Below are 19,068 nucleotides of genomic sequence, written 5' to 3' on the forward strand. Positions count from 1 at the left end.
AGTTCTTTTCGAAGCGCAAAAATTTCTCGAACATGCCTGAATCGATAACTATAATTTTGAATGCGCCTGAAAGCCATTATTAGGTTAAGCTCACATTTATAATTATAAACAAATTTTGTTCCGCAAGAGAAAGGGATTATTACACCCCTAGGTAAATTAAAAAGGGCTTTCTATTCATAACCCCACCTGTGAGAAATTCGGTCAAAATGTTGCAGGCGAAATTGCGTCATTCTCTCATCCCGCCACGTCTTGCAAGATCGCACTCCCTTCTTTTTTTCTGTTCGACTTCATTTGATATTCATTAATCCGGTATATTGAGAGAAGAAGCTTTGCATATCATATTTGGTAGTGCAAAAACTATCTCTGCCCTTCATTTAAATTTTCAATGAAAAAAAAATAAAACCAAAGACGCTAAAAATGAAGAACTGATTCAAAACGGTTGTTGCCTTTTTGCCATACTCACCGGAATTCTGCCAGCGTTCCGGTAAAACCCTCTGGCAGACGCTGGTGTCACACCGAAATAAGACAGAACGACATGCCAAATTCAAGTGATTGTAGTCGGCGTTACACCAAAGTAACGCTGCATTGCTTCAGTGTTAAACTTAAAACAAAAACACGATAAAAAAGCATTCAAAAATTAACAGCTGTTCCCATTGTTTACCATCCTCACACTTTGTTTGCCATTAGCGCAAATGCGTTGGCACTTTCGGGTAATCTTTATCATTACCCGTTGCCAAACTGCAGCAATAATTATTAAACTGGTCATTATACAAGTCATCACGTGTTTGTCTTCTGCCATGTTCAACACGTTTCTGTTCTCGAGTGTGAATAACAAGTAAACCAGTTATACGCCCTTCGAATTCCGCCGTCTTCTGTCCATTAGACGACCGGTCCGCTGATTTTCTTCCCGGCCAAAGGCTTCGTCGCGTCCGGTTCTGATTTGAAGAGTTTAAGCTCTTCTTACCATTCTATCATTGGTACTCCGAGTTCGCACGCCTCCGGAATGTGATACACATTGTCCAAACGGGGTAAAACCGGTTCGTATCACGCGCGCCGTGCCGGAGATAAACCTAGAGTCAAGTGCAGATTGAAAAAAGAACGTGATACCGAAACGAGTGAACGACTCTTATCGTCAACATACATCGGGGAGCGTTCTCAAATTACGTCCTGCTCGGTTAGTCGATCTAACTAGGTATCTTGATTCAATTATTACACTTCTCACGTGACAAAATTTTACAATCACATCGCTATTTGGTTTTTGAATGTTTCTGTTAAGGCACGTAAATTATCCATTGCAATATTCCACACTCTAACTAGCGGATCCCTATTATGGGTGTCGTGGAAAATATCAACACGATTGTCTAGTTTTCTCTGTTACGGTTACAACTTAGAAAGTTTTAAATTTCTGCGATAAGAAAATCACATTTGCTTTCACCTTTGAATCCGTTTCGTTTGATTAATATAATTTTCTGGCACGCTGCTTAAGTTCTAAGATTCCTAGGGCAGTTCCGACTTATTAATTTCATTAAGCAATATAAAGGCAGGAGGTGTATTACGTAGGAGAAGACAATTTTATAGGAACATTTTTCACCTGCAAAACCATCTGGCAACATTACCCTTCAACAAGAAAGCTAAAAGGAAGTACGTTCAAAAATAATATCTCATTCCAATTTGTTATTTCGTTTTTTGTTATTGTTATTTTTGGTAGTTATTTACATTAGTACAGAGCATAAAGAAAAAAAAATATTTTGCTAAACCACGCCAAATCGGCAAAATAAAATTACGCGTATATGTTGAATCCGCATTATTTCCGCCAAAAGTCATCGAAAACAAAAAACTTTACAAGCAAAAATCAATGCGAGCTGACATTGATTGACATCAATTACCATTCATTCGTTGCAATGAGTGATAACATGTAATCGTTATTTCGCATCAGTTTTATGTTCGAGAAAACAATGCTCAAAAGTACTGCTCTAATCAGCTTATCGTTTTTGAGAGTTCTTCTACAATTAGGAAATATCTTTATATCTTTATTTATATCAGTTTATCTTATTTCCATACATCTTTGTAAATGCAGAAAGTTCATGAACTCAATAATTCAGATCTTCAAATGTAAGCAGCAACGTTTGGTGGAATTTTGGAATTCAACAGTTTTACAACTGGTCGACTTTCAACAAACGACAAATTTCTTGATAAAATTAACTTAATTGAGGCGTTTAATCCAATCATTCGAGATGAATGTACTGTAACTTTCAGGGCCAACAATAAAATACAAACCTCGATAAAATACAACTTCTCGAACATGTGAAAAATTGGGTTGTTTACCGTGTTGAGAAAACGAATGGATGAAGCTCACTGGAAAGACGTTTTGAAAAGAAAATCGCTCATAAGCAGGACTCGCCATATATACTTATGCAATCCATGTATGCACGTTTTCTATTCAGGGATTTCATAACAATACTGATCGATCCGAAAAAAATAACCTAATTTTGAGTGCTTTCCACATTACTTCGTGGATCCGTTCAATAAGCTAATTTTAGATAAAGCGACTCTTAGTAGTTTGCAAGAGGCACTAGCGAAAAATTATCCTAAAAGGTAAGTTTCATCTACACAATAGTAATTTAAAATTACTCAATTATTGAGTGTTATTGAAACAATTTTAGATAGAATGCAATTTACTTAATTTCAGCTTATTGAACAGAACTCTCGCTTCTGGGTGGTTTTGTTTTTCAATGGAAAGACCGAATGAATGAAAATATTCAGAACAAATCAAAATTAAGTAAAAAGGATTCTAATAATAAGTACTTTTTATTTTCTCCGCTAACTCAAGTCTTGCATCTGGATGGTTTTTAACTAAAACATATCTTCTGTGTGTTTTTATTTATTCGTTTTTGCCTTTCTCATATAGAAAGGTTATGCAATCACTTGAAAAACCGACTAGTGAAAATTGGCTAATGAAAATGACCGACTAGTGAAAATGGCCAAGTGTCATATACCATTCGACTCAGTTCATCGAGCTGAGCAATGTCTCTCTGTGTGTGTGTGTGTGTGTGTGTGTGTGTGTGTGTGTGTGTGTGTGTATGTGTCAAATAAGCTCACTAGATTTTCTCGGAGATGGCTAAACCGATTTTGACAAACTTAGATTCAAATGAAAGGTCTCGTGGTCCCATACAAAATTCCTGAATTTCATCCGGATCCGACTTCCGGTTCCGGAGTTATAGGGTAAAGTGTGTTCAATATTGTACACCGTCACTTAAACCGGCGAAACAAAAAACGTAAAAAATTTCCTAAACTGGTCTCAAAACTACACAAATCGATAGTAATTATCAGTAGGCAACTAAAAAACCGATTCCGGCTATGCTGGTTCCCGGTATCCGGTTCCGGAAGTACAAATAGAATACCACAATATTATATGTACATGAGAAAGGCATCATTACACCACTAGGTGGATTAAAACAGGTTTTTATTCTATTAACATAATAGAAATACATTCACACCGCGCAAAAAAAACGCGTAGCTTCGGAAATCTGTGAAGAAAAATCGCGTAAGTTTTGAAATCCGCGTAACACCACAAAACTCAAAAACAAATTAATTCCAAATTCACGGATTGTTACAGATTTTTCTGAATAATTCATCAAAATGGCAGATTTTGAAAACATATTTTTCTCAATAGATTTCACAGATTATGATCGAAAATATGCAACACAGATGACACATAGATTTTTCAAGTTGAAACACAGATTTAAATATGCAACTCTGGTCGTAAGCTTGCATCATGCGCAAAGCATTTGAAATACCACTACTTGTAGAACACATGAAATTCATGATAATATACACTTAACTCATGAAATGAGTGTAAAAACTATTGATATTTAGTGGAAATCATGCTACATTTATCTGGAATGCCCATCAAAACGACAAAATATATCGTTACCTCTAAACACTAAGATTCAATTCCTTTGTTCGGATATATTTTTGACGAGAAATTTCGGTAATCTATAGAAATGACAGATATTTCAGTACATGAGTTTTATTTTACAATAACTATGTAAATTTTTACCGGACGATCAGTTTTACGTAAACTTTCATTACAGAATTTTGTAAATAGATATACAATTCATACGGCCGAGTTCGGTAAAAACCATACTGTCCGTAGGTTAAAACTATCTTCTAATAACCGAACTTCTGTGAAAACTGACTGTCTTGAAACTAACTGTCAAACAGTTATTAAAATTTTCAGTAAGCGTAAGTCAGTTGAACAGTTCATCGAATGAATTGAGGTACAGGTGCTAAAGTTTTTAAAATATTAGAACCACCAAAAGCTTTTTGTTTATTTATAGGCATAAAGGAAAATAATTTTATATCACTTGTCCACCAGCTGCCTACACAAATCGTTCGAGGGTAATTTCTGATGGACTCGACGGATTGTACAGTGTGCTCATAATTCCGGTCAGCAGGAACATTTGACCCTTTTTTCGTGGAATAAAACAATAGCCACAACACGTTGCAATTTTCTTCATTCGTTTTTGTGAATTCGTGTTGTTTTTTGATATCCGCAAAACCAGAATTTTTACCAGAAGAAAACAAACAAACGAACAACCCGTTAGATCCATTTGGTTCAAAGTTTACGGTAGCTGTTCGACAGTTCAGCAATTACCGAACGATCGGGAATCAATTTAATTACCGAACGTTCAGCTGTTAAAAATTCGGAGAAAAATTATCGAATTCTGCGAAATTTTCTAAGTGTGTAGATTCTATATGATTTTCATACGAATGTCACATTATTTTCCACATAGATTTCAATTGAAACACAGTTGACCGAATCAAGTGTTTTGCACATGCATTTGTACTGTACTCGTTTCCACTAGAAAATGAAGTGTTTAACACATGTAGTTCGATTCAATAGAAAAACATCACATCCAAAAGAAAACACATCTGAGCTAAATGTAAAATAATCTAATCTTTGGTTATGTATTGAAATGAAAACGCATATTAAATTAAAGTGCTGTTTACATATGAACCGATCGTGCAAATTTTTATCAGTGTAAAGCAGTTAATCATTGAAAATATTCCGTATCTGTCGGTTTTGCATGATACGCTTTGTGCGACGATTAGTAGGGTAACAGAGGTATTTTGGCCCACTTTAAGATTGATTTTATTTTGGCCCACTTTGTAAAAATATCCCCCGAATGTTATAATATCTTTGAAAACCCCTTCCGCTATACGTAATTTAATGTGATTAGCTTCAAATTGATGCAACATGGATTACTTAACATCGATAAAATCCGATGAAATTGATAAAGTTTGTTAGGTGGGCCAAAATATATGAAGTGGCCAAAACACCTCTGTTACCCTACGAACGCGTAATATAAATTTGATTTGTCAAGAGATTTAATTTTTCCTCTACAGCTTTGATGCTAGCAAAGATTGCTTTATCTGAATGAATTGACAAATTTCTTGCATTTTACTTTAGCGCATTTGTTTGCTATCCATTCACATTTCATTAACATGCTAATTAAGAACGCCACTGACTTCTAAACGAGAAAATTATAATTACAATAGTGCACATTACGTTAAAATGTAGCACTGAAGCAATTTACTGTCGGCAATGAAAACCATCGTGATCAAATCATTCAAATGTATTAGACATGCAATATTCTTGTTAACAAAGTATGTACAAGTAGTAAAGATGCATCCAACTAGCATACAAATGTATACCAATTGGATTAAGAGGTATGAGACTTAAAAAAAATTACTATAATCAGATTATAGTCCCGGGTTGGCGGTTCAATGCATAGGGCACTGGTCTTACAAATCAGTTTGCCGAAGTTTGCTTAGATTAGAACTTCATACCTTTCTCATTGCATGAATTGCCAATATAAAATAAAACAATAACAACTCTACACGCGCCCAAAAATTGCCTTATTTTAGGTACTTTTCACCCAATAGAAGGGTTGCGTGCGAGAACTTAATATTAGGTAAAAGAGGTCGACGTTGTTTCCCGTATGAAAATGTAGAGGTAACCGGGACTAGTTGACCGAATGGTTTTTATGAAAAAGCTATTATGCGCAAAGGGGACATCTATTGTAATTTTGGTGAAGTATTCGGCTACCCATGTACCGACGTAATTTCAGGCATTATTCTGTTATCGTTTGTTAAGGAACCTGGTAATTCATTTCTCGGCGCTTTTGAGTAAATTTAGGTTTTTGTACAGTAATATGCGTAACGCGAACCAATTATTATCCGAATTCTAAAAACATTGTACCGCTGGGAAGGGCATTCAAAACCCAAAGAAATGGTATGATGGTTTACAGTGTTCTCTAATTTCTGTCAGTGTTAATCGTGATTGTTCTCGGAAACATCCATTGGGGTAGGTTGGCCGAGTTGTAAATTTAGTGTATTCGGAAAATGCTAACTTTTTTCTGAGTGAACTTAGATGTTACGCTAAAATTGATGATTGTAAGTGTTGTATGCATAATTAATTAATATGCATGTGCACATTAATATTCGCTCGGTATTATTATTCCCTCATACATATTATTTACTACGAGTTACTACGGTTTGTTTATGAGGAGTGATATCTGCTCGATTCTCTTTCGCTTTTTTTTCTCTCCTCTCCTGATTCCAATTGAGCTGTCTTATGTCGTTTTCGCTTGATGCCAAACCTAACCCAGTTTCCACCCCAACTGCTGTCAAACCGTTTCTTTGAAGCTAGTTTCGAACCTAGCTTTAACGTTGTTGAACTGAAAATCGAGTCAGTTTCGAACCTGGTTGTTATATCAGGTTTGCTCAAACCCCCGTTGCTAAGTGCGAAATCAACACTGTTTCGTGAAAAGTGTTTGTTTGAAGAAACTACCCTGAGTCAGTTTCAATTTTCTCAAGCGAAAACGACATTAGTAAGCCGCTCGCTAACGAAGACGATTCGTCCTCTTTTCATTTTGGACCATTGGGCATCATTTTTTTTTGCATAAATATCTGTTTATTAATCTTCTTGTTGTGAATTACATCAACATTTTACAGTACAAGTGTTTTGACCCTTTGGCCTTTCATCTTTGTTGTTCATACGATTCGTTATTAATATTAGGTGTTTTAGTTACTCTTGTTTTACATACTAATGTTTAATCATAATATTTATTTTAATTATTTATTAAATGTCTACCTACTTATATCTATCCCTAACCTAATACGAACAAATTTTGAATTATTTGTATTTCAGAGATTGAGCACCTCTCTTCAAATTTCGTGCAGTATTGTTCGAATTTTTGTTCTAGTATATCCAGTGAGGCAATCTCATGTACTTCACTAGTCCTTGTCCAAGGGGGTAGATTTAGAATCATCTTTAAGATCTTACTTTGAATGCGTTGAAGCCTAAGTTTGTGTGTTCGTGCACAACCCCGCCAAACAGGGACTGCGTATTCAATTGCGGGGTAGATGATTTGTTTATAGACAGCCATCTGATTCTTCAGGCATAGTTTAGATGTTCTACAAATCAGCGGATACAGAGACCTAATGAGTATGCTGCATTTTTGAACGATTTTGTCAACATGTGACCTGAATATCAGATGTCTGTCAAAGGTGAGTCCTAGATAGATAACTTAATCGGACCATTGAATGACCTCATCACCGAATCGTATTCTGCATTCGTCTGATGGAACAAGTTTTGGAGATCTTGAATGTGGAAACAAGATGACCTGAGTTTTTGCTGCATTGATCACAATTTTCCAGCTTGTAAAATATTCCGTTAAAGCGTCCAGACCTGTCTGTAGTTTAATCTTCAGAGCATTAATGACACGACCTTTGTAAAGAATGGCAGTATCATCAGCAAATTGTGACAGAACACCACCACCTGGAAGAGGTGGGATGTCTGATGTGAAAATGTTGTATAGAATGGGACCTAGGATACTTCCCTGGGGTACACCAGCAGGAATAGTAAATCTTTCTGAAAGTGCATTATTCAGAGAAACCTGGAATGCTCTATCTGCAAGATAATTTTTGATAATTTTAATAAGATACATGCGAAAATTATACCGATGCAGTTTGAACACCAGTCCATCGTGCCACACATTATCGAATGCCTTTTCAATATCCAATATTGCCATGGCAGTCGTTTTGGACACTGATTTGTTTTGCTGGATGACGTTGTTAACCCTTGTGAGTTGGTGGATGGTGGATCTTCCTTTCCGGAACTTGGACCATTGGGCGCGAAGGAAGTGTAAATAACTGACTCTTCTCCAAAGGTCGGTCTAGTTACCGACGCTAGATACAAAATTTAAAACTTCATAATAAGGAAAATATATCAAAATATCATATAGTGAAAAATGTCAAATTTAGAAAACATATTTTTCTACACTTTTAAACATATCGTTTTCAGATTGATTCGCGCAGAAAATGAGGACGTACCAGCGAAAGTCCACGATAAGATATTGCAGCTGTTTTTTTCTGAAAAATCGAAAATCGGAGCAATTGCAACTTATTATAGTCCCGTGCGAATCGGTCGCGATATTGTTTAAAAGCCAAGCTGGTTTCAGAGTATCCCTCTTAGAAAAAAAGGGTTCAACGGTGGTCCATCGTTGGTCCAATACGTTGGATCACTGGTCCAATGAAAGTCCAATCAATCGTTCAACGGGAGGCCAAAACGGGACCTTCGTTTGCCGATTTTGAAACAGACCGTTGAACCGAATGCTATTTTTTTCGGTCAACAAACCCGGCAGACAGAGGTCCATCGTTGAGCCATTTTTAATATGAGGAGTTAAAGCACCGTTTGACTAATTTTACTGGAGTATTTCCGATAATACATACCAGTACAATACTTCTACTTCACGTAGAATAACAACAAATCTTCTTGCAATATGAATGTAACATCTAATTTTCACACTATTTTTGCAAGAGAAAAAACCACAACAAACCGATCCAGCGAACTGAACGACAATTTCGTGCAGTATGTCATTCAATGAACGCTCAACGACCAACAAAATATAATCGCATACTGAGTGGGATCTGGTGGTACCCCTTCAATCCTGAATTTTTTCCTCCAGAGGAGTTCCTGGCAGGATTTGTAACAGATCGACCCAGCCCCGCATAGAGTTTGTTGCAGATGCAGTTCTCCCTGAAGACGTAAGACCTCTCCGCAAGGCGAGTGCGAATGAACTGATTCGAAGAAGCAATAAGGTCGCAAACGTCGGTCAACCCAAATTTTAACAGATTCCCCGATAAGAGCAGCATTAGAGAAGGAAATGAAAGCAAACGTAAGCGTACGCTAGCGGCTGAAAAAAACAGCATATTAACAAATAACGAGGATCTTTATGATGTGCACTGACTTATTTCCACTAATAAACGTTTTCCATTGATGCATTTAATGTGTTTCACATATTTCATCATACTCGGCCAAACTACCTGGGGTTAGTTGGCCGATTTTTTTCTCCGCATTTGATTGTTAATAACCTTTTCCTTGATTTTTCTAAAATAACGAAAAAATTTACAAATGTGCTCAAAAAATGTATCTACAAGACAGCGTAAACAGTTTATCAAAAAGTTAAACAAGAATAAGTACAGAAATTCAAAAAAACAAAACTCGGCCTGCTAGCCCCGGTCTCCCCTACTCGACAGTAAGTTATTTACACTCAATGGTTGAGGTTGAATGGATTTACCGAATTTTAACTTCCCGCATCGATCTCCCGCTGTTGGATGGTTTTGCTATTTGTCATTCAATCGAATCAAAGGTGACATCTAAAACTTTAAAGTAAGTTAAAAAACTCAACCGTTAATAATTAATTCCTCTCCGTGTTATCTTTGATCCCATACGGGTATTGATGGAATATGTAGTCTACATATGCCATCATTACTCGTGGGATCAAAGATAAGATTGGTATATCGATTAGGCTAAGACTAAAGCTAAGAGTCGATGCTGTATGTTGCGGGGGACAACTGAAAATTTGGTAGACGATCTATCAGTTTGTAAAATAATTATGTTCTAATTCGTTTTCAATAAAAAAAAATCCAACAAGCATAATGAAGAGTTTTATCAACAAGCCGTACATTGTTGCTATCGATTGATACACTGAAAGAATAAGAGATTTCTTTCAACCTAAATAACACAATTGGAAGCAGCTTCAACTCAATTGTACAGATTACAAAGTCGTCGGAAGGAGCACATTTTAACCTGAAGTTTCGCCATGCCGTAAAAGCAAGCAGAACGGAATCCCTGCTGAGATATAAATCTGACTCCAAGTGAGGATACGTGCAGGTTGCATGGTACCACTGAGCTGCTGCAACGGGCAATTATGCGTCAAGTATAACGGATCTTTGTGTGTGTGTGTGCGCGCGCACAAAGGTATCCGATGGCTCTATCACAGCTCAACGATCGGATGGAAATTTCCATCCTAAGACCAGCATCGTAGTTCATGTGGCCCGATCATGCTGCTTCTGCATCAGCTGCATAACTTCGGTCATAGCGAAAAGAGTTTCTTATTTTTCTTTGAGGCCGTGACAGACGCTGTCTACTTGATGGTAGTTATGAATATTATATTCAAAGTTTCAACCGTTCAACAGTGTATCTGTTTACTGAAATTCAAGTATTATTAATATTCTATGTTCCAAGATACACCTAAGCTAGAACAAAAAAAAGTTCAACAGCCTCACGACTAGGAAGGTATTAATACTAGATATATAATTATTCTCCCACAAAGCAACTCTTTCCTCAAATTTAGATTGAATTGGCTAATGAAAACAAATGTAATTGTTGTGCGTAAAAGTTGTAATTACAGAACTATGAATAAGATGTATTCATAACATATGAACTTATTTATCCTTTCTAATTGCCTAGTTTACTTCTATTGTACTAACTCTCAAACATATACAAACACGGAACCGCGAAACTACATAATTTTGAGTACTTTCCACCTAGTTTCGGGGTTCAATAATCTCATTATAGAGCAAAATCAGAAGCTAAAAGTGTTATATAGGAGATCCATAATAGAACTGAAACAGGAACAAACGTACCTCCAGCAAGCCGTTTTAGTTTTATTTATTACAACAGATCTACTGTCAAATGTTAAAACTGACATACGCAGCCGTACTATTTTTTAATATTTGAAACACGAGTAAAATACTGTAGTTTAAAAAAAATTCAAGATGACACTAAATCTCGACGTTTCATGCAATTCTAAGAGTTTTAATCTCAAAAAATAGATCGCTATTTAATTTTACCCCGATCTGACTTCCGGTTCCTGAATTACCAGGCAATATGCAGGAATCTATGGGAAAATGCGCTCACTATTTTCTCGGAAATTTTTTAACCGATTTTCACGAACTGAGAATATGCATCTCAGTTTGTGAAAATCGGTTGAGATTCATCGAAGACAATGAAGCAGCTAGACTACTTGGCACTGAGCACGCCAATCTTCAAATGACTAGGTACGATTATTCAACTGACGATGAATTCTGGGAGCTTCACTTGGAAATGGTAGCAATAGTCATATGAATTTGTATCGATATGATGACGGTTAGTGGCCATAAAACTCATTATCATTCGATTGAAAATGAAATTTTACCGCACTGGTCAAAACTTTCAAAGTGCCATACAAAATGAGGCAAAAAAGAAGAAAACGCCACTGCCTAACACACAGCGTAGTTTGTTCAATTTTATATAGCGTTCAGGGTTGCCACATTTAAATGAAAGTTTTTGATTTTATTCAAGCTTGAAAAAAAATCTTGACTGAACCTTCTAGAGATGTTTTTGAAGATATAAGTAATATGAGAAAGGTATCATTACTCCGGAAGCGGATCACTTCGCCGAAAGCCATTTCGCCGAAAGCCGTTTCGCCGAAAGTCGTTTCGCCGAATAGGTCATTTCGCCGAAAGTCATTTCGCCGAAAGGGTAATTTCGCCAAAAGGGACATTTCGCCGAAAGCGTAATTTTGAATACATTATATTATTATTTTTTGTGTTATTATGTCTCCTGTATAACCGATGTGGCGCAGCCACATAACCGAAGCCAAAAGGTCTCGGCGGCATATAGCCGCCGAGGCAGCGCCGACTCAGTTGGCCGCCGACCCGCCGTCGGAAGCGGCGGCCTCTTGCATACAAACCTGTAACCGCCTCGATTGCCCGGTCTACTCAAAGCTAGGTTTCTTTGCTTTAGTTAGGTCAGAACGAGCGGTAGCGAAGTCGGACAGCACACGAATCAAATCGATGTAGCGAAGCCGCATTAGGTATTTTTTCACTTAGTAAACGGAAAATACCACATACATTTGTTTGGTAGATACACCTATACAATTACTTTGATGCTTAGTGGGTAATAGTCAACAAGTTTCCTTTGGAACTCCGCTCTGAAGTTCATGAATCAATCTTTATTCAAGAGTACAAGAATCATTATTTATTCAAGAAGTATAATTGTAGGTCAACAAAACGGGCATTAACGTATTATCATTCATTTGTTTTTATTTTAAATCAATTCCAATTATAAAATTAAGATAATTGCAGGAATCGGCGAAATGACCCATTCGGCGAAATGTCATTCGGCGAAATGACCTTTTCGGCGAAATGACTTTCAGCGAAACGGCTTTCGGCGAAATGACCCTGATCCATTACTCCACTATGTGGATTAAAAAAGGCTTTTCACTATATCAACAATACAAATTTCAGGAATAAACCAAAGCCTAACGAATTTGATTATATATTGTGAGACCTTCCAAAAGTATTATTATGAAGGTAAACAGATTTTAAATCCATTTCTCCCAGCAAATGATTTGGTCGAATGCAGGTTTTCCAACTACTTCTTGTTGACCATAAAATCACATTTGACATATTGTCACAGCAGATTATGATCCTAAGAATTGGTTCCTAAGTCTGTCAATTATAAAGCTTGTTATTCTTCAATGTTTTGGCGTGTTATTAGGGCTGACACTAGTTCGTATTGAACAGGTGTAGAAAAACTAGCCCAGACGATTGTGGTTTCTGTGCGGTGGACAACTTCTGACCACTGGTCACTCTCAGTTCAAGTTCGTCTCGCCCTGAATCATACACGGGTAACCATGAATAAGCACTGAAGAGGTGAAGAGTTTACTGATTAAAAAAACAACAATCTTCTTTGAAATATTTCAAATATTGGTGGCATCGACAATAAGGGTTTCAGAATTATCCACTACCATTCATGACAGATGATCGTTGGAATGATTCTCTAGAAAATAATATTTCATCCAAAATTTAAAATAGTTCCCCAACAAAATTATGTGTAAGATGATTTTACTTGGAATTGTCGTTTATTTGCACCTTAGTAAGCACGTAGTTACCGACCGGAGTTTTTTTTTGCATTTTACAAAATATCCTAGAGCATATTTTAAATCGAGAAACTGGGATCAAATTTCTGTTACCATTTGAGAAAAAGCACGCCCTGTATCAGTAAGTTCAAATTCTGAAGTTGAACGGTGCGATCGAACGGCCCAACGTACACAACCACATTTACTCAACGATCCAGACGACACACTATCCTGATTTTCCAAACATTTGCTATATTTATTGTCGAATAACTGGTTGAACAAGCATCTTGAATTCCACTGCGGCAACTACAACCGAAACAGATCGCAACGAATCCGGTACTAATTTCGTTCATTCTGAACTTATTAGCAACGAGCAGCTCGTAATTTTGCACCACGTTTCAATTCGAGGCTGTGAACTAAATTTGGCATATCAAGCCGAGCACAAAAACCGATTATATGACACTAATCAGCTGCGCGAACAATTTTGTGGAACTGATAAAATCTAAAATTTGCAGTTTTATTTCAACAATGACAGTTTTTCAGCTAAGTTGATTCACCTTCGAGATCATCGGGTCATATTTGAATTTTTGCAATTTGTTCATTTCGCTGAACGTTCAACTTACCATCTTCACTAGTGGTGATGAAAAAACTTTGGACCCAATGTACTCTTTTTTCACTGCTGTATTATGCACCGAATTCTGTCACTGCTGGCTAGTACTTGAATTTTCTCGTCTTATCACTTCGATTCGTACTTCGTGAAGTGTCACACTTTCCAACACACTTTCACCACCGATTCAACAATGCTTGATATTCTTTCAATGATAGGCCCAAGCCCTAAATCTTCTTCAACCGGCAGCTGATAATTGATACCAAATCTCCGGACAGCGACAAGCGACGAACGTGTTCTCCGGCGCAGGTCAACAACGCAACTGGACAAAAGTAGCAACGACGGTGGATTCTACCTCGCCGACTCTAGTAGCGGAAACTATCGAAGCAGCAGCAGCCAGCGGTCGTAGCACCATGTAACGACCATAGTTTTATCATAATCCACTTTGCGATCCAACGATTCCGCGCTCAACAACGGCTCCGGGCGGTGAGGACACAAAAAAACGAGCTTTGGAGTGCTGTCGTTGTGGGAACTATTCGCACACACACTCGAACCGTCGAACCGACGTAAAAATAAACGTGAAATCAAACAGCTGTCAACTGCACAAATGTTTGTTGTGATTAGAAGAAATTTCCGTTTGGCTCGACGACGAAACCAAACTGCTGTGTTTTCTTTACTTCAATTCGTTCGTTCGCTCAATTAGTAACCGAATAAGTTATAGAATCACGTACAAACGACAATGCGAGGTGATAACGAGTAGCATTCTGCAGACAGGTTCTTACGGCGAGGACACGCTGAAATTATAACTGATAGCCAAAGGCCCGATATTTTCTATTCGAAAGTCTTGACGATAAGTATCTGTGCCGTTTTCATGGAATTGGCCGCCGAACACAGACAATCGGACCGGTCACAGTGAGGATGACATGAAAATGGAACCATCTGATCATCGTCAGAGTCAACTCGTCCTGCAAAGTTTCGATCATTTTGATAGTTGCAGAGCTATAGCTATAGAGAGAGCACTTTAAAATGCCAGAAAGTCATCGAAATTCTACATGATATTTTAATCAGATTCATCTCGATAAATTGTGCAATTATGCAATGATCTTGGTAGGAAATATTATCTAATTATTTTAAAACCCACACGCGACATTCGTAAGCTGAATGCTCATGCATAACCGACCTCAAATCGAATTAAATATATAAATTATTTATCGAATTAAATAACCGATTTGCGACGACAATGATATTTAGAAGTGTCACTAGTAGGTACAGTTCAAGCACAGACTAACAGACAGGACACTCAAATTAGATTCTTTAACCATATGAACGGTCATTTCGAATATTCCTTTAGTTGAGATAGTACTCGCATATGTCATGATGGCGCCACGTTACCCTATCAAATACATACTGTCTGTCATCTAGACTGTGTTTATTTTTTTCATTTACCAACCGAGTTGCCATTCATACAGAATTACCTGTAATGTATTGATTTGTATACCTCCACGCGAATTTCATGCAGGATACAGATTAATTACATATTGCCAAAACCATATACAGAATTGTGCCTACTTCTCATCCTACAACGCAATAAAAAATCGAACCCGTTTTGTTACAATATTTACTTGCTTCTGGTCTGCCGTAGCTTAATTTCGGGTGAAAATTACCAACAAAATCAAAAATAGTCTAGATGAACCACGTTGAGTAAAATAAATGTTTACCGTCCAACATCGCTAAAAAAGTAAAATATATTATCACGTAATCCAATAATTTATTGCGACGATTCATTATCAAATATTTTGATGAAATCAGGCAACCCTGCAAGCAGCTGATCGGTGTTAAAAATCGAGGGGAAACCAACTAGTAAAAAAACTTTTACGTAACACAAGGGGTGTACCGATAGTAAATAGTTCGCGCAGTACAATATAGGTGGAACTAGTGCATCACGAAAAATGATTTTTATAAGAATTCACTCATACTGTCATGTCTGTTAGTCTGTGGTTCAAGTTCTCAGAACGGAAGTTCTGAAACTTTTTGCCTTTCTCTATAGAAAGGTATTAGAATTGCTGGAAAAAACGGACTTTTGAACGGAGCCTCGGAGACCCATAGTGTTATATACCATTCGACTCAGTTCGACGAGATCGGAAAATGTCTGTGTGTGTGCCCTTTTCGAAGATATTTATACGCGCTCAGTTTTCTCAGAGATGGCTGAACCGACTTTAACTAACTTATGCTCAGTTTTTGCAATGACTGAGCGGAAATATATATTGGAGAAGCCAAGTGAAAGAAAAACTAACAGAAAAGATGAATTTTTGGAAAAAGATACGCTCAGAGACAGGACTCGAACCTGCGTTCTTATGCATTCCGTGCATACGCGCTACCATTTCGCCACTCTGATCTTGTTTTAGCCACTACAAAACTCGAAACAGACATAGTAGCAACGTACATCGAACATGGTCTACATCCTGGCCGTCACCCGACCGATACCTTACATCCAAACATCTTCTCTGTCCATTAAACACTAGTCCTCTCGATTTATACCTATTTCTCCGATCAAGCATTGAGTAGGAGAGTGTATTTATAATCGCTTGTCACCTTCTTTAATGGTGCCAGTCGCTGGCTGGACATTTAATGTTATCTCAAAAAAAAATTATTTCTCTTAATCTCGTCGGTCGGTTGCCTAGAGATAAATTATTATAACTAAAATGTTAGTTGTTTTTCTGAATTTGATTAGTTAAAATTTGGTACAACTAATCGATTTTTATTTTGAGCAAACTATTTTTTATCATGCTGGCAGTTTAGCAATGACACCCAGCAAAGACACACACCACAAACAAGTAATGAAACGTTACAGTTATGCTTATGACAGACATGTGATATCGGAATCACTGTAGACCGTGAAATCACATGTCTGTCACCCTAAAACACGGTGGTATTACGCGAGTATCATGATATAACGGTGCTTTCCGTACTACGGTCATTTATCGTTGTACTGTGCATAATCACATCACTGTTTACTGCTACCAGCGCCATTGACTAGCGATGGTGAACTCACGAAACAATATTTCCTTCTTCAGAGTATCAAATATTAAACTACCTTTGTTTTATTTTGAAAAAAAATCTCTGTAAAATGCTAACCAGTAGCATAAAACTTATACACTTTATCAACGTTGTAGCTTATTTTCAAAAAGCAGTCAAACCAAGAAATGTTCATAAATTTGGAGAATTTTTTAAATACAAATAAGGAAAACAATTTTTTGCGGATTTTGCCAAAGTCGGCATGATTTACAAACAAAATTACCGATTAATCACCTTTTCGGTACAAATCAGCTTCGTTGCATAAAAAATAGTGCTAGTGTTCCGAAAATTAGTTCTGAAAGCCTTTCATACTTCTTCATTTACCATTTTGATTTGGTTTTACGGTAGAACATCAAAATTGTGGACATCAAATTTTCCCTAATGCAAATTACATTTAAATAGTGTAGGTAAAAATCATGTATCTCAGAACAAACGTGTTAAAAATGTACCTTAAAACCAAAAAAATTTGATATGAGTGAAATTGTAATCCGAAGAACGCTCACACACAAAATTAGTTTTAATTCAGAGAGGCATTGATTATATCTGTCATAAATCAGTTACTAGGAATACACTTCAAGCCGCAAAAATTATTGGTTTCTATATTATCGATCATCGGAGCTGGGAATTGAAGTAATGTTTTGAGCTTTTTCGTTTCACTGTATATTCTTTCTGTGCGCAAAACATGTCTGTCACCTCATCGTTGTACGCGTACAGCGTTGTACCAGACCCTGTCAGCTTGGAGCAAAATCAATCTTCAGTTCAGCAACGCCATCGCACGGCATCACATTCAACATTTTATGTCAATTGTATGGGTGCGCAGTGCTGCCATTTTGGCGCGCACGAATTTGACATTTCTCTCCCCTATACTTCTATGTACGAGATTCGATGCGGTCTCGCCTGAGGGTGCCATGCTAACAAAAAAGGATGTTGCCAATGATTTGTTCGGGAAATGTGAGAGCTGGGTATCTTGTTAATATGATGTCTTTGGTTGTACAGGAATCATTGTACGGAAATCACATGTCTGTCAGTGGTATTAAGCAATGGCATACAATGAAGCGTTTCAATAAGGTGTCACTCGTGCAACTGAGCAATGACACACTCCCAGCAAAGCTACACGGAGAAATATCTATGGTACTATCAACCATATTGAAAGTTACTTCAATCGAATTCCTACATTGAAATTTGCACAACCATGCTTTTGATCTACTTTGACTGACTATGAACTTCGAAATAAACTGGAGTACAAGGTTGTTTTTAGCTCCGATTTTAACATATTTTCAACAAATATTCGTTTGGAACAACTATAATTATGGTTGTTAACGTTTGACAGCTGAATACTCTTAGGGAAATTCAATCATACTTAACAACTTATTTTAAACAAAGTTTTGATTACACATACTGAGATTTTTTTTAAATGAGCAACAAAATAGGGAGTGCAATCATTACTTCTTGTTGATTCAAAGAAAAAGTTTGTTCGAACGAAATGAGAAGTTTTGAGGTAGAACGCTATATTTTGGTTAAGGGAAATGAAATGAATTTTATTCTTTCGTTTGTATTTTCCTCATAAGTACATTGCTTCAAGTTTTGTATTTACATAGTCGTAAATAAGGTCCTTTCTAAATTATGTAGATCTATAACATTGCCTATTATTGTATTCTATGTTACTTACTACTACTGGTCTAGCTGTAGTTCTTATTTCATACGATTGCAAGTGTTCGTTACATTTGTTTATTTTATATTTCTCGCAGAGCAGCAAAAGCGCATTATCGTTATTGAAAAATATTTCTGTTATTTTGAAAATATCAATGGTATCACTGCATATTGTACTATAAAACGACCCTCTTTTATATAGTATTCCACATTTATAAAATTTAGTCAAAAAATTATGGATTTTTCATTAACATTAATTGAATTAAAGTTATTATACTTCTGTTGTTCAGACCGGAATTGATTAAAATATATTTGACTTTCGTCGTATGTAATTTTCGAGGTTGAGAAATTATTTCTAATGCAATCATATACAAATTTAAAACCGGATTTTATGGCTACGGTTGAGCGCATATCTATACGATTACTGTTAATTCTACAATACGCTTTGAATTCTTTATGTTTCGATTCAAACTTCATTGA

The 19,068-nt window shown here is 36.7% G+C and overlaps 1 protein-coding gene across 1 annotated transcript in view; it reads right to left on the minus strand.

Moving 5' to 3' along the window:
* Window positions 1–14,190, minus strand: part of LOC131440207 (sodium-coupled monocarboxylate transporter 1) — an 82,948-nt gene extending 68,758 nt beyond the window's left edge. The window contains exon 1 of the mRNA XM_058611284.1: window positions 13,880–14,190. Within this exon, the coding sequence (XP_058467267.1) occupies window positions 13,880–13,882 (3 nt within the window). The 5' untranslated portion in view covers window positions 13,883–14,190. The remainder of the gene's footprint in view (window positions 1–13,879) is intronic.
* Between the last annotated feature and the right edge of the window lie 4,878 nt (window positions 14,191–19,068).

This window comes from Malaya genurostris, chromosome 1, assembly GCF_030247185.1.
Source record: "Malaya genurostris strain Urasoe2022 chromosome 1, Malgen_1.1, whole genome shotgun sequence".
NCBI classification, from domain to species: Eukaryota; Metazoa; Arthropoda; class Insecta; order Diptera; family Culicidae; genus Malaya; species Malaya genurostris.